Consider the following 15,524-nt stretch of genomic DNA (forward strand, 5'->3'; position numbering starts at 1 on the left):
ACAAAATGTACTACGAAGTTGGCTCTTTTACAGTCGGGGTCAATGGGGAAAGAATGTTTTTCCCCAGTTGGTGGGTGTTGTCGAGGGCAATTAATTCTTATGACATGAATACTGACTCGGAGTATACTGTACAGGAAGAGCCTGACGCTAAACACTGTGTGTGAATGTTACTGTTTCACATAAGACCTTTTAGCCTTATGGTTTTTTACTCTCCTACAACCCTGTTGTCACAGGGACCCAAGTGCTTTAACACATTTTGTGTGACACAATCATTTTATTTTGCACATAAATATATGTAACTCTAATAATGGAGACAAAGAAATGAATCAAACATAAAAAAGTTGTATCTGCGAATCCTGTCTTTTTTTCTTCTCATTTTTATTTTAAATTGAATCAGTTACTATTTGTTTTGTAAAGGATGGTTTTCTAATGTGTCGTTGAGATTAATTCTACATGGGTAAAAACACAACGTTTACCACATACAGTATGGGCCTCTATCGGAGTCTAGGACGTGATTGGTTCTTCTTCTCAGAGATATTGATTACACGATTGTATTGTGCATCTCTGAGAAACTCATGTTTGCGATAGCTCGCAATGATTGTGCATTAGTGAAACTTACAGGTCCGTAGGAGAAACGGGTACAAAAAAAAATGTTGTTTAGTTACGAGAACCAAGCTATCATAAGTGCTTTATATAGGCCTATTATGCATTTTGTATAAACAAATAGAATATTCTATAATTGTGGTACAACAAAGGTAAACTATTCTGCATTTTGGACGGATGTCTTTGTCTACTCGTGTAATGAAATTGTAAAGCTTTTGATCGACATATTGGCAAATTTGTGTATTATAATATGATACAACGCATTTATGAACCAAACTAGCTACTTTTAAATCTGTCATAGCAAAATGTCAGTCTACAATCATTCGTTTTTTAGTTAGTGAATGATTCATTTCTATTTTATTTTAATAAATAACTTACTATTGTTTTTTTGAGTATAGAATTGTTGTACTCTTGAAACATTCAATCTCCTTCAATCAATCATAGGAGTGTGAAGGTGAAGATACAGGGAACTCAATGCACAGATTAAATGATGTGACTGTATTGTGAATAATGGACATCATGCCAAAGATATTATGCTGTTTCCACACGGGATGTAAGGTGGTTGTGCACATTTTCTGTCTTTTTGTTCGTAAGCTATTTTATTACAGCAGCGAAATTGACACGTTCAATAAATGTAAACCAGTAATACTTTTTTTTGCAATGTTGTGTTCTTTGTTTGTGTTCCACACGTGCTGAATTGATAAATGATTGAAAGCTGCATTTTAATCAAATGGATGAGGTAAGGTGAGTTGAAAATCAGTGCTATAAGAAATAATACATTATCTTTAACATATGTATAATTAGCTCCATTAACCCTCTTGTTGTGTTCGTTTCATGTTAGTTAAATCTGTGTTCTCGGTCCAAAATGACCGCCCCATTTATATAGCTGATTTATAAATCCATAATAATACATATTATCACCTAATGTTGTGTTTGATCTGTTCATCAACTTAAGTTCTTGTGAACATAACAAGTTTGGAACTTCTATTTGCTATTTATGGCCTGTAGGCCTCATTGACCTGGGCTCATACAACTGATTTTTGAGTTTAAAAAAGTTTAATGAATGGATTATTTGGACTATAACAAATACTCAGATGAAACATATTGTGCTGTTTATCACAAACTGGTGGTAGATTTGTTTCTAGATCTGTACACACCAGCCAAATCAAGAGACCCACGTATGCTTTGACGTCTGTCTGGTCCACCTCCTTCCAGTTGTCTTTGTGAACATAACACGCGTGTCTCCCCTCCAAGTTGGTCATGGTTATCACTATAGTTTGGATTGACTCTGTCAGGAACAGTTCGAAGCAGGATTGTATGTCATCAACCCGGGATACGGCGTATCTTGTTGGCCCTGGGATCATCCTGATAACATTTTCAGCTGACCTCTCAGGTTGGGATGAAGACCAGGACAAATTCCCATTCTTTGACCGGAATGTAACAACAACCTTAGCAGGGCCCTCTTCCTCGTCACTGGATTGTTCCACATCGGTTGTCTCTTGGTCTGGATCATATTCAGTGTTGTCTTCAACTTCTGACACTTCCTCCTCTAATGCATCTTCACTGTCAGTTTCCTTGCCTCTTTCCTCCTCACCAGTGTCATGATCGAAGATATGATCAAGAGCCTTACTCACATACAGTATATCGTTTGGTCATTTTGCTGCCACAGAATGAATTGTGACCAAGGCCTCAAAAAAGCTTTATGTGCCAGAGCTGCGAGAAAAGTTCTATATATTATTGAAACAATGTTGTGATTGTTTGTGAGAATGTCAACAGGTGTGGTTCCCGTGGGGGAAAGATTCTATTGGAGAATGGTTCCTGTAGGGGTTGCCATGGAAGCCAAGAAGGGGAGTGAGTTGTGTGCATGTGCATGCTCAAACACACATGCATGTGGGGATCTGGGAGAGGAAGTGTGACCATCTGATGAATGGGCATGTGCCTGAACTCAATTTTATACACTAATTGTAGTCTCACACATTTATATCTAATGACCGGTCATTTCTGACCGGGAATACCACAGCTGTACAAAAGTTAAATAAAACACCCAAAATGTAATGGAAAATCATCAAAATGTATTTTGTGTGTTCAGATGCCCTGTGTGGACAAAGTTGTGGAATCTTGTGACAATCAGATTAAGTTAACTACATTTTTCAGAGAGAGAGAGAGAACTTGTAAATCGGTCCAATTCGACCAGAACACAACAGGAGTGTTAAACCAGTTTTAACATTTTATTTTGAAAGAGACTTTTAATTTGAAGGATTGGGGGCGGTACAGAGAACCAGGAAGTTAACATTTTGTTATGACAGGTCATGTAAAATGAACTTTGATTCCAATGTTTATTTATTAGACTTATGTAAGAATTAGGGTCATTTGGACTACAATGGCTGAATGCAAGAAAGAACACGGGTAAGCTTCCACAAGTGTCAGTTGTTCAAGTTGTTGGCCATGTGTTGTTCAAGTTGTTAGCCATGCCCCTCGCAGTGTCATTTCTTATTACAATTGTTGTCACACAATCCAGCCAGCATATGCTACAATTTTTCAGATTGTGCAAAGTGAAAGACCAAACTGTTTCCCACGACTCGTTACAATCGCGACAATATACTTGCAGGTTACTGTAACAAGGTCTTGTTTGACATGTTTGTCTTGACCATGTTTTTTTCTGTTGTGAAAATGTCTGTCCGTTAATTTAACTATAGCTAAATGGCATGTCTTACATTTTTATAGGTATTGTGGGAAAGGCTGTTTCTTTGATTCATGTGGATGTCAAGGTATGACAAAGTTAAAGTATAATTTTGTTAGTACATTTTACATATATTTGTAGCCCATTGCTGACTAGTAGAGTAGGTTTATACACTGAGTGTACAAAACATTAAGGACACCTGCTCTTTCCATGACATAGACTGACCAGGTGAATCCAGGTGAAAGCTATGATCCCTTGTTGATGTCACCTGTTAAATCCACTTCAATCATTGTAGATGAAGGGAAGGAGACAAGTTAGAGAAGGATTTTTAAGCCTTGATACAATTGAGACATGGATTGTGTGCCATTCAGAGGGTGTTTGTTTGAACGGGGTATGGTAGTAGGTGCCAGGCGCACCGGTTTGAGTGTCAGAAACTGCAACGCTGGTGGGTTTTTCACGCTCAACAGTTTACTGTGTGTATCAATAATGGTCCACCACCCAAAGGACATCCAGCCAACTTGACACAACTGTGGGAAGAATTGGAGTCAAAATGGGCCAGCATCCCTGTGGAACACTTTCAACACCTTGTAGAGCCATGCTCTGACGAATTGAGGCTGTTCTGGGGGCAAAAGTGGGTGCAATGCAATATTAGAAGGTGTTCCTAATGTGTTGTACATTCATCACAGTATGTCCAGGCAGTATGCTTATGGCTACTGATAGCCTAGTTGAATTAATGAAGTTGAACATTAACCTAAAATTGATCATCATGGAACGAGATGCAGCCAAGTAAAAATGTGTAAGACTTTCATCATAAATCTTGGTACAGTAGGTATTTTTAACCTTCCCTCAGGACTACTATGGGAAGACCCTGAAGAAAACGTCTGACCTGAAGAGTAATGCCTGCTTAGCCCCGTCTCAGCCCATCCCAGCCTTCGTCCTCAAGGCTCTGAAGAAGATCCATCCTGAAGTCAAAGCCAAGTGGGTTCACTATTGTAACATTGTACTTACAATGTAATGACATTTTGATAACATCAGTGGTATCATAAGTCATTTTCACGCATAATTGCATGTCTGTGTGTCTTTCTGTCTCTGTCGGTCTGTGTCTGCCTGCTTGCCTGTAGATTGTTAAGGATACGATTGTTGTGAATAAGATTGATGAATCACCCATGAATAACTGTTACACTTGATTCAATACACTCACCATTTAGCCCTTGACCTGCTGTTGTTCTGTCAGGTACTATGGGTGTGGGCTGGTGGTCCCAGAGTGTCTGGAGGGCTGCAGGCTGCTGGACCTGGGCAGTGGCAGTGGGAGAGACTGCTACATGCTCAGCCAACTGGTCGGGGAGAAGGGCCACGTCACCGGCATCGACATGACTGAGGACCAGGTACACAACTGTGTGGTGTGGTGGTGACCATTCAATTAAAATGTTTTTAATATCATAAAGGGCAATTGCTGAACACAACACTTTGTGGTGCTTGTTTACAGTGCCTTGCAAAAGTATTCATCCCCTTTGGCATTTTTCCTATTTTGTTGCATTACAACCTGTAATTTAAATGGATTTTTATTTGGATTTCATGTAATGGACATACACAAAATAGTCCAAATTGGTAAAGTGAAATTTAAAAAATAACTTGTTCCCCCCAAAAAATTACAATTAAAAATGGAAAAGTGGTGCGTGCATATGTATTCACCCCCTTTGCTATGAAGCCCGTAAATAAGATCTGGTGCAACCAATTGCCTTCAGAAGTCACATAATTAGTTAAATCACATAATTAAGTCACATAATTAGTTAAATAAAGTCCACCTGTGTGCAATCTAAGTGTCACATGATCTCAGTATATATACACTTTTTCTGAAAGGCCCCAGAGTCTGCAACACCATTAAGCAAGGGGCACCACCAAGGAAGCGGCACCATGAAGACCAAGGAGCTCTCCAATCAGGCCAGGGACAAAGTTGTGGAGAAGTACAGATCAGGGTTGGGTTATAAAAAAAGATATGAAACTTTGAACATCCCACAGAGCACCATTAAATCCATTATTAAAAAATGGAAAGAATATGGCACCACAACAATCCTGCCAAAAGAGGGCCGGCCACCAAAACTCACAGACCAGGCAAGGAGGGCATTGATCAGAGAGGCAACAAAGAAACCAAAGACAACCCTGAAGGAGCTGCAAAGCTCCACAGCAGAGATTGGAGTATCTGTCCATAGGACCACATTTAGCCGTACACTCCACAGAACTGGGCTTTACAGAAGAGTGGCCAGAGAAAAGCCATTGCTTAAAGAAAACAATAAGCAAACACGTTTGGTGTTTGCCAAAAGGCATGTGGGAGACTCCCCAAACATATGGAAGAAGGTACTCTGGTCAGATGAGACTAAAATTTAGCTTTTTGGCCATCAAGGAAAACGTTATGTCTGGTGCAAACCCAACACCTCTCATCACCCCGAGAACACCATCCCCACAGTGAAGCATGGTGGTGGCAGCATCCTGCTGCGGGGATGTTTTTCATCGGCAGGGACTGGGAAACTGGTCAGAATTGAATGAATGATGGATGGCGCTAAATACAGGGAAATTCTTGAGGGAAACCTGTTTCAGTCTTCCAGAGATTTGAGACTGGGACGGAGGTTCACCTTTCAGCAGGACAATGATCCTAAGCATACTGCTAAAGCAACACTCGAGTGGTTTAAGGGGAAACATTTAAATGTGTTGGAATGGCCTAGTCAAAGCCCAGACCTCAATCCAATTGAGAATCTGTGGTATGACTTAAGGATTGCTGTAGACCAGTGGAACCCATCCAACTTGAAGGAGCTGGAGCAGTTTTGCCTTGAAGAATGGCCAAAAATCCCAGTGGATAGATGTGCCAAGCTAATAGAGACATACCCCAAGGGACGTGCAGCTGTAATTGCTGCAGAATGTGGCTTTACAATTAATTGACTGAGGGAAGGGGGTGAATAGTTATGCACGCTCAAGTTTTCTGTTTTTTTGTCTTCTTGTTTGTCTCACAAGAAAACATATTTTGCATCTTCAAAGTGGTAGGCATGTTGTGTAAATCAAATGATACAAACCCCCCCAAAATAAATTTTAATTCCAGGTTGTAAGGCAACAAAATAGGAAAAATGCCAAGGGGGTGAATACTTTTGCAAGCCACTGTATGTATGTGCAAGCCAAATTCCCTGTTTTTTCTGTTCTTGTTTTGGAGTGTTGTTTCGGTCCTGGGAACACATACGTTTTTCTTTCTTCATAGCTTGAGGTTGCTAGAAAGTACGTGGACCACCACACGCAGGAGTTTGGATACAGGAAGCCCAACGTGGACTTTGTTCAGGGCTACATCGAAGCGCTAAAGGAGGCTGGACTCAAGGAGAACTCCTTCGATGTCATCATGTAAGATGCCATTGTTGGTTGTTTGTTTACCCTTGAAAGATTACAGTTCATTTTTACAGTAATATCATAGTGATTAGTGTACGGTGAGGGTTCATTATTTACCCCTTTTGTTGTGCGACAGATCCAACTGTGTGGTGAATTTGTCCCCAGACAAGAGAAAAGTATTGAGTGATGCTTACCGCGTGCTGAAGGTACACTGTGTGCTATACCGTATCATGTAGAAATCCGGTAATTACAACCAACAAAACTTCAATGAACCCTTTCAAGCTTGTAAGGAAGGTTCATGTCATGTTCCAGTCCTTTTTATTTTTTAATTTTTAATTTTACCTTTATTCAACTAGGCAAGTCAGTTAAGAACAAATTCTTATTTTCAACGACGGCCTAGGAACAGCGGGTTAACTGCCTTGTTCAGGGGGAGAACGACAGATTTGTAACCTTTGCGGTTACTAGTCCAACGCTCTAACCACTAGGCTACGCCGCCGCCCTTAGAAGTCAAATGCTGTTACTGTACTTAAACGTGTCAGTGAAACGTCATTAAGAAAGAGAATCCTAGCTTGGTAACATTGAAATGCAGCAGACACATTTCAGTTGAGCGCATCGTTTCCAACTGACTAGGCATCCTTCTTTCCCTTTCGTTCACGTCTTCTAAGCCTGCACACTAAAGATGTTTGCTACTCTCTCTGGTTGTCAGGATGGAGGAGAGCTGTACTTCAGTGATGTCTATAGTAGCAGTAAGCTCTCCGATGAGATCAAGAATCACAAAGTCCTGTGGGGTGTGTATGTCTACTAAGCAGCTTCTGTATTACATTTCACACTGCTTTAGACTGGTTCTAGCTGCTTTTTATATTTGTAGGACCAGCAGCAGTTAATAACCTAGGTGAACTGTAGATGTTAACACTGTTTTTAGGGGAGTGTTTAGGCGGAGCGCTTTGGTGGGAGGACCTCGTGCGATTGGCTCAGGAGGTGGGATTCAGCCCCCCGCGATTGGTCACGGCCAATGTCATCACCGTGGACAACATGGAACTGGAGGCCATCCTAGGTGAGATGTGTTGACTTGTCTTAAACATGAGACGGTGACATTTTTTCCATCAGCTCTTAACCATATAAGTTACCATATAGCGGTTACATTGTTAACATACTGGGTCTATAGCATTGATACATGGGACCCCACATTTTTAAGATTGACTGTTCAACATGTTGATATTTCCTCTGGAATTACAGGTGACTACAAGTTTGTCTCTGCCACCTACCGTCTCTTCAAGATCCCCAAAATCTCTAACAAAGGCTCTCTGGTCATATACAATGGCAACATCACTGGTTTTGAGGAGAGTCTGGAGTTTGACGCTCAGTACACATTCAAGGTTTGTACAAGATACTGTTTTGTGTTTTTCTGCCAAATGGAGTTTGGCTTTGCTCCTCTCCAATATGAGTATGTTTCTGTTGTATGGGGAAGTTGAAAGCAGAGCAGAAAACACATTTCCCATGTAACAGTTTGGCAAATAAAGTTATATTGGATCATACTGATCCTAGATCTGTGCCCGGTGTGTTTTACACAGTGAGTAATATTTGTGTGTGTGTGTGTCTCCCCCAGGTGGATGAGGTAGTGGAGGTGGATGGAGAGGTGGCCAGCATCCTCAGCCACTCCAGGTTTGCTGAGGAGTTCACTTTCCAACCGCCCGGAGTACCTGCTGGATGTAGTGTAAAGAAACCCAAGGTTTGTACCAATACCAGGACAATTGCACCTAATGTGAGTTTTAGATGTGTGTGTATAAATGTCATGATGTGTGTGTGTGTATAAAGTTCATGACACATCCGCTGACACCTTCCCACTGTGAATTCCAAATTGACCCCTAGCCCCTACGCACGCACCAAGGTCAAGCAGATGTGCTGCAGTCACAACTAGGCTGCGTTAAAGTCCTGCTGGGAACCTTTAACCAGGAAGGAATGCATGTCCTCCCGTCAGCCAATGGAATGTCTCAATGTCTTCTTATCATGGTCCCTCATGGTCACTGAAACCACACACACATTAGCGCAAGCACAAAACACACACACACTGAGGACTATATTTGGTTTGATTATGTTTCCTACAGTTTGAATCTTTTCATACTCCCTACACATTCTTCAGGCTGTGGGTGTTCAGTTTAGCCTTGAACCTAAGGAGGCTGAGGCTGGTTGAGGTCTCATCCAGGTTGTATTCTCGTGACAAGTTTTACAATGCTTTATACACTGTATTATAATTGCATCATAATGCATTACACCTGATGTCTCTCAGTCAAGGGTTACCAGTAGCTTTGGGACACATCATCGGTAGTCTGTGTGTTGGTTGAACTCCCTGAGTTGTGCATCGTTCTGGTGGTTGGCGACGGAAAAGAACCATACCACATTGTGGCCGGCTTCACCTACAACAAAAAAAGATGTCCTTCGCTATCAAATAAACATCTGAATCCAACTTTTGTCCAAACCGCATCATATTCCTGCTGTGTGAACAGTGGTAGATTTAGTGGTAGGAAGTCTTGTGTGAAGGGAGGGGTCAAACTTGGAAGGAATATGGTGCGGTTTGGGTAAAAGTTGTATTCTGATGTTTATTTTATAGCGAGGGACTTATTTCACTTTATGTTTGGTAAGTAGAGTTCCTAGAGATTATACATGTGCTTTTATTGACAGGAAGTTTTTTGGGGTGTAGCTGGCTATAATGTGGAATGGTTATTTTCTGTCGCCAACCACCAGAACGAGGCACAACTCAGGGAGTCCAACCAGTACACAGACTACTGATGTTGTGTCCCAAAGCTACTGGTAACCCTTTACTGAGAGACCATAGGTGTTGTCTCCCAAAGCTAGTTACCTGGTACTTTATTTAGTTCGCTCCTAACTCTAGTTTAGGTGATTATTATCTCTACCTTTTAGACTCTCTGTTGCAAGTGAACTCAAAGGGCAAACAGATCTGGGCCTGTATTCACAAAGCATCTCAGTGTAGTAGTGCTGATCTAGGATCTGTCCATATAATCTTATCTTATAATGACCTAAAAGGCAAACACTGATCCTAGATCAGCATTCCTCCTCTTAGATGCTTTGTGGATACGGGCCCAGGTCCATGATCTCATGCCGTAATAAACTGTATGGAAAGTATGTACAGCTTGTACAAGCTACAGCTTCAGGCAAACGGTGAAAAGATAAACTAATGGCAGATAAAAACATATTGCATAGTAACAAATACCGATCCAGGGTTGCATAATATGACACAACATGGAGTTTGATATGTAATGTAATAAATGTGATTTAAATGGTTATTATTTAAATAATATTATTTAAATGGTATTTCTCTGTAATTAACTTTAAATACATTGCTGAATTGACTGGAGGTTATATGGAATGGGCCCTAACCTTGTAAGATAGTGGAGTTATTATCATATAAGGTTATTACATAATGCACTACCATGACGTTGTGTAAATATGGCATGCGGTGTTTTTCAGTGATTTCCAGGGAAACCCTGTGCTGTCTGTCATGCTGTGTGTCATTGCAGGTGGGCACGGTGAATCCCTTTGAACTGGTGCTGCAGCTGGGGAGTGCAACTGTCTCTTCTGCCACAGGGGGGTGCTGTGGTGCAGAGTCATCCTGTTGCAAGTGATGGGGTAGCCAAGATATGAGAGAGACAGAGAATGATTATACTGTGTATGAATGAACAATAATTGTAATTCATGTCAAACTATGGATTTCTGTCAAGCCTTAAGTTAAGCTCATGTGTTAATTGTATAACTGTGTGAATATTATCATAATCCAAACACATTTCCGGCAGTGAAGAAGTGGTCAGTGTGTCTCTCTTTAATGAAGTTGGCCTTAGATTTCAAGATGGGTGTGTGGGAGAGAAATGCAAAAAATATATCCACGGCAGTGGAGGCTGGTGTGAGGAGCTATTGGAGGATGTGCCCATTCTAATGGCAGAAATGGAATGAATGGAACGGTATCAAACATCGCAAATATGGAAACCACGCTTGACTCCGTTCCATTAATACCATTCCAGCCATTACAATGAGCCCATCCTCCTATATCTCCTTCCACCAGCCCACTGATCCACAGGGGAAAGCACACTCGGGATATCAGTTATATTCTTAGTATGTTCATTTCATTCATAAACACCCAAAGTTTCGACTAGGTATTTTTCAAGGGTGTGCTTTGTGAGAAAACTCCTGCAGTCTGTATTCATACAAGTTCAAGTGAACAACGGGTGGCAACAATTAGTCATTTCAATTAGACAATTGGTTAGCAATCAAGTCACAGTTGACAATATATTTCTATATACAATGTTTACAAAGGTATACATATTAGACAACACATTCAGACAGAATCATAGGTCAACATGATATATACACTGAGTGTACAAAACATTAAGAACAGCTTCCTAATATTGAGTTGCACCCCCCTCTCAGAACAGCCTGGATTCATCTCGGCATGGACTCTACAAGGTGTTGAAAGCGTTCTACAGGGATGCTGGCCCATGTTGACTCCAATGCTTCCCACAGTTGTGTCAAGTTTCTACTTGTTGTGTATATGTACTGACATGTATGTGTAACTGATAGACTCACACACCATACATGTTAATGTTTTTAGATGGTCTTTTTCATTGTCTGTCAGACCACAGTAAGACTAGCTGTCACCGTTGGCTAATTGGGATCCTAATAAATCAACATCAAACTAAGTTGGCTGGATGTCCTTTAGGTGGTGGATCATTATTGATACACACAGGAAACTGTTGAGTGTGAAAAACCAGCAGAATTGCAGTTCTTGACACAAATCGGTGTGCCTGGCACCTACTACCATACCCCGTTCAAAGGCATCTTGTCTTGCCCATTCACCCTTTCAATGGCACCCACACACAGTTCATGTCTCAAGGCTTAAAAATCCTTCTCTAACTTGTCTCCTCCCCTTCATCTCCACTGATTGAAGTGGATTTAACAAGTGACAATCAGGGGTCATAGCTTTCATCTGGATTCTATGTCAAGGAAGGGAAACTTTGACTCATCATGAGGGGCTGCAGTGGCTAGTGGGTCTGCGTCACAGGAGGTTGGTGGCACCTTCATTTGGGAGGACAGGCTCGTGGTAATGACTGGAGTAGAATCAGTGGAATGGTATCAAACACGTGGTTTCCAGGTGTTTGATGCCATTCCATTTGCTCCTATGAGCCGTATTCCCCTCAGCAGCCTCCACTGTTCTGCATATCCACATCCATAACGCCCTCCACACCTTTCGGGCAAAACATTTTATCAGCCCCATTCATGATAGCTGAAGATTAAAAAATATGTTTTTAAAGTTAATTTCCTGCAATTCTGCACGTTTTGCCAATGGGCGTAGAGAACACGTTGCCGTGAAAATGATGCAATTGTATAACTAATTTCATGCAATTCTACTCATTTTGTCATGGGGTGGAGAGAAATTTGAAGTTTTACAGCTAATTTCCTGCTATTCTACACATTTTGTCATAGGGTGGGGGCAAATGTTTAACTGATGATCAATGTGCCCCACGCCGGTCGGTAATTTGATCATGCTTACAACACGTTTAGATAGCTGGCCACTAGACTAATTTAACAATCAAACAAACGTAGCTGACATGGGGTAGGTGAGTGACCGCTGATGCACAACCAAATGTCGAAATTGCACCATGTGTATACTATTATTCTAACTCTCAACAGGAAGTTGAGACCCCGACTGAGTTAAAAAAAAATATAATCCGCAGGCCTACAAAAGGGCCGCATGCAGCCAGTTGCCCATCCCCGGTCTATTTCATTGGAAGAGGTGTTCATTATATTTTGTAAACCATTTTATCAAACAAAATAACATTGTATTGGTCGCATACAAATATTTAGCAGACGTTATTGCTGGTGTAGCGAAATGCTCCCTTGACTTGTGCAAAGGCCAAACAATATTGATACAAATAAATCTAAACAAAACATGGCTGTGATACAGTAGGCTAAATGTTTTTCAATCAAAAAGAGATCGAGTTCCTCCTTACGTCCCTAGGGGAGACAGTGTCCAGGTAGTGGATCCAGAAGCATTATCGTTTTACTAGTTATCATGCCTAAGGGGCATGTGAACCTTCTCTATCGCGATGAACTTGATCGGGTGTTGTAATGTCCTGATTGAATTCTGCGCTTGACGACAGGAGACTGCTGATTGTTTCTACGAGTGGATGGACTTATGTTCGGTGATGCGGACCTTAAGTTGTCGCTTAGCACGTAGGCCTACGCTGCTCATTAGCCAGTTCTTGAGAATTTGTAGGAACTGCTCATCCATATCTGAATGTGAGACTAACACTGCTGCTTTGTCCTCCCGCTTCCAGGAACAGGGATGCAAGGACACATGGATAAAGACAGCCTACAATCGGGCAAAAGACACTGAGAGAGATCAATTGCTGAGGCATGCACAAAATTGAGAAAAAAATATTTGTGTGTTTTCACTTGTACCTTTACACCGCTCTTTAGCAATTATTAACATTTTTAATAAACATTGGCACATATTGACGTCTGATTCCAAATTAAAATGTGTAGGCTATTCAAAGACCCTCCCCTGTTCGCCTATAGGAGAGCACGCAATCTCAGAGATGCACTTCTCCAATCAGATGTGGGTGCGCGTCTACCGCGCTCCCAACTGCGTACTGTTGGACACAATCCCTGCTAATACAACCACATCCATTGTCATAACACCTATAGACTAGTTAGCTGACGACGTCTAGAAAACTTTGCGCGCGCTTCAAATGCGAAGAAGTCCATGGTTCTGGATGGCCAGATAGCTTGCAAAAATGACAAGAAACTGCCCTGTGGTGAATTGTAAGTGGCTCGTTTCTGCTAGTTGTATCTTGTTCTTGATACCAGGTATTTTTGTTGTTGTTGGTTATTTGACTGTCACCTCAATGCTGACATGGCTAAACTTGGCTAGCTACCTAACCAACAACTGAAACAATGTATTTGAGAGACAACAAGTGTTCATGGAGAAACTTTATGTTTTCAATGAATATTGGCGACTAACTGTAGTTTACACGTTATCAACAATCTCAGCCAACCCTGTCGGTTTTGCCACATAGTTGTGCAGGCGTCGGTTTTGTTGATAAACAACCAGCCCCTGAAGAGCACGGAAATATTCCATCACCCGAAAACAGGAAAAAACACATATATCTGTAGTAGAACCATATGTGCTTCACCTGATGTTGTTTATTTGCTTTGTTCCATGTTCTGATATGTCAGGCAGAATAGGACTATTATCCATGAGTTGACATGTGTGCCTTTGTCATCATAATCCCCGATTGGACAGATAATGACTCTACTACCTCAATGTGATGTTGTAATAGTATCCTACCCATCCCTCCGTTTTTTAAATGATGGCCAATGCCTACTTTTTTGTGAAAGTCCCTACAATTAGGTTTTGCAGATCATATTTAAATAGCCTACAAGACATACCATACCCTCAGGTATAAAATGCATTGTGACTGCTTGTTTGGTCATCTTAAGGAACTAATCTAAAATGCATAAAGAATGTCACATAGCCTAAAAGCATGCATTCCATTCAGCCCGCTGAAACAACTCTCTCCCTCTACCTCTCGCTCTCCTCTGCAATGGAGAACATTGCATAATGACTCCCCTCAGATAAATCAAATATTATGGATCTACCCACCAATTCATAATTTATTGGTTGCCTCTGAAATCCATCTGAAAAAGTCACGAGGAAAGTGCCTTGGGCTTTTTTTGCGTGAGGTGCGCTTGTTTTGGAATTTCATTCGTTGGAGCTGCGGCGAAAACTCCGCCCCTGTCCAACTGCCGCACTGGATTGGGTGCTACCGTCGTCTGTCTCCGGGACATCAGGGGAGGCACGAGTTCGCTCTAGGAGTAATCAGTTTCGGACTCGTAGTGGAACCAAGCGCTTGGGTCCCCGATGCTGCACAAATCACGGCGACCCCCGGTGGAGATGAAGGCGGACTCCGATTGGCTCTGATTTTTAAAAGCCCTTTTCATTCAGGAGGTTGCCCATTATCAACATGGCTGAGCCGTCGGCCCCAGTACCCTTTGCAAAAATGGCGTCACTTAGCCGGGTTCGAGCTCTGACGATGATTTTCTTAACTGTCAGCGGTTGTTTGGTCACCTCGACAAGTGGCAAGGAAGGAGGGGTAGAGTCGGACACGGTTATCATCGGGCTCCGGTTGGAGGACACGGACGACATTTCCTTTATGGATAGGGGCTACCTACGGGTGAGTGAACGGTCTCGTGTCAAATTGAGGGTATACGGGCAAAACATAAACAACGAGACCTGGTCCAAAATTTCATTTACGGAACACGAGCAGATCCGACCAGTCGGGGACATCGACAGCTTGTCGGGGGACAACGGGAGCAAAGAGGATACGTCCGCGCATCCCTGCGGTATCAGGACCTCGGATATAATCATCTTGCCCAACATCATTCTAAGTCGCAGAACGTCGGGAGTAGTTGAAATCGAGGTCAAACCCCTTCGAAAAACCGAGAGGAGTAAATCTTATTACCTGTGCATCGCCACCTCGACACCTGCCCACAACGCCGCCGGCCTGCACGACCCATGGACCGAAAACACCTGGATTTACCACGACGGAGATGACACTAAAGTGATAGTTGTGGAGGAGAAGAGGTTTCTGCTCCCCTTCTGGCTTCAAGTCATCTTTATTTCCATGTTGCTGTGTCTGTCAGGCATGTTCAGCGGGTTGAACTTGGGACTGATGGCACTGGACCCAATGGAGCTCCAAATAGTCCAGAATTGTGGCACAGAGATGGAGAAGAATTATGCCAAAAAGATAGAGCCAGTTAGGAGCCAAGGGAATTACCTGCTTTGCTCACTTCTCCTAGGCAA

At 42.0% G+C, this 15,524-nt stretch overlaps 2 protein-coding genes across 6 annotated transcripts in view; both read left to right on the forward strand.

Annotated features, from left to right (window-relative positions):
- Positions 1 to 453: 453 nt before the first annotated feature.
- Positions 454 to 11,352, forward strand: LOC120032495 (arsenite methyltransferase-like). Its single transcript, XM_038978600.1, has 12 exons — positions 454 to 457; positions 2,962 to 3,009; positions 3,328 to 3,371; positions 4,134 to 4,261; positions 4,518 to 4,668; positions 6,528 to 6,664; positions 6,786 to 6,855; positions 7,356 to 7,437; positions 7,572 to 7,703; positions 7,886 to 8,025; positions 8,256 to 8,378; positions 10,186 to 11,352. The coding sequence occupies exons 1-12, from the start codon at positions 454 to 456 to the stop codon at positions 10,288 to 10,290; spliced, it is 1,164 nt and encodes a 387-aa protein (XP_038834528.1). The 3' UTR covers positions 10,291 to 11,352.
- Positions 11,353 to 14,685: 3,333 nt separating this feature from the next.
- Positions 14,686 to 15,524, forward strand: part of LOC120032870 (metal transporter CNNM2-like) — a 70,618-nt gene continuing 69,779 nt past the window's right edge. For all 5 annotated transcript variants that reach the window (XM_038979088.1, XM_038979092.1, XM_038979090.1 and 2 more), the window contains exon 1: positions 14,686 to 15,524. This exon is cut by the window's right edge and continues 653 nt beyond it. In XM_038979088.1, coding sequence (XP_038835016.1) covers positions 14,686 to 15,524 — 839 coding nt within the window.

The sequence above is a fragment of the Salvelinus namaycush genome, chromosome 39 (genome assembly GCF_016432855.1).
Source record: "Salvelinus namaycush isolate Seneca chromosome 39, SaNama_1.0, whole genome shotgun sequence".
NCBI lineage: Eukaryota > Metazoa > Chordata > Actinopteri > Salmoniformes > Salmonidae > Salvelinus > Salvelinus namaycush.

Bases quoted from the DNA above. Each gene is read 5' to 3' on its own strand.
- LOC120032495 (XM_038978600.1), top strand. The intron at 4,262-4,517 runs GTGGGTTCACTA...TTGTTCTGTCAG, and splicing joins CATCCTGAAGTCAAAGCCAA to GTACTATGGGTGTGGGCTGG. The intron at 6,665-6,785 runs GTAAGATGCCAT...GTTGTGCGACAG, and splicing joins AACTCCTTCGATGTCATCAT to ATCCAACTGTGTGGTGAATT.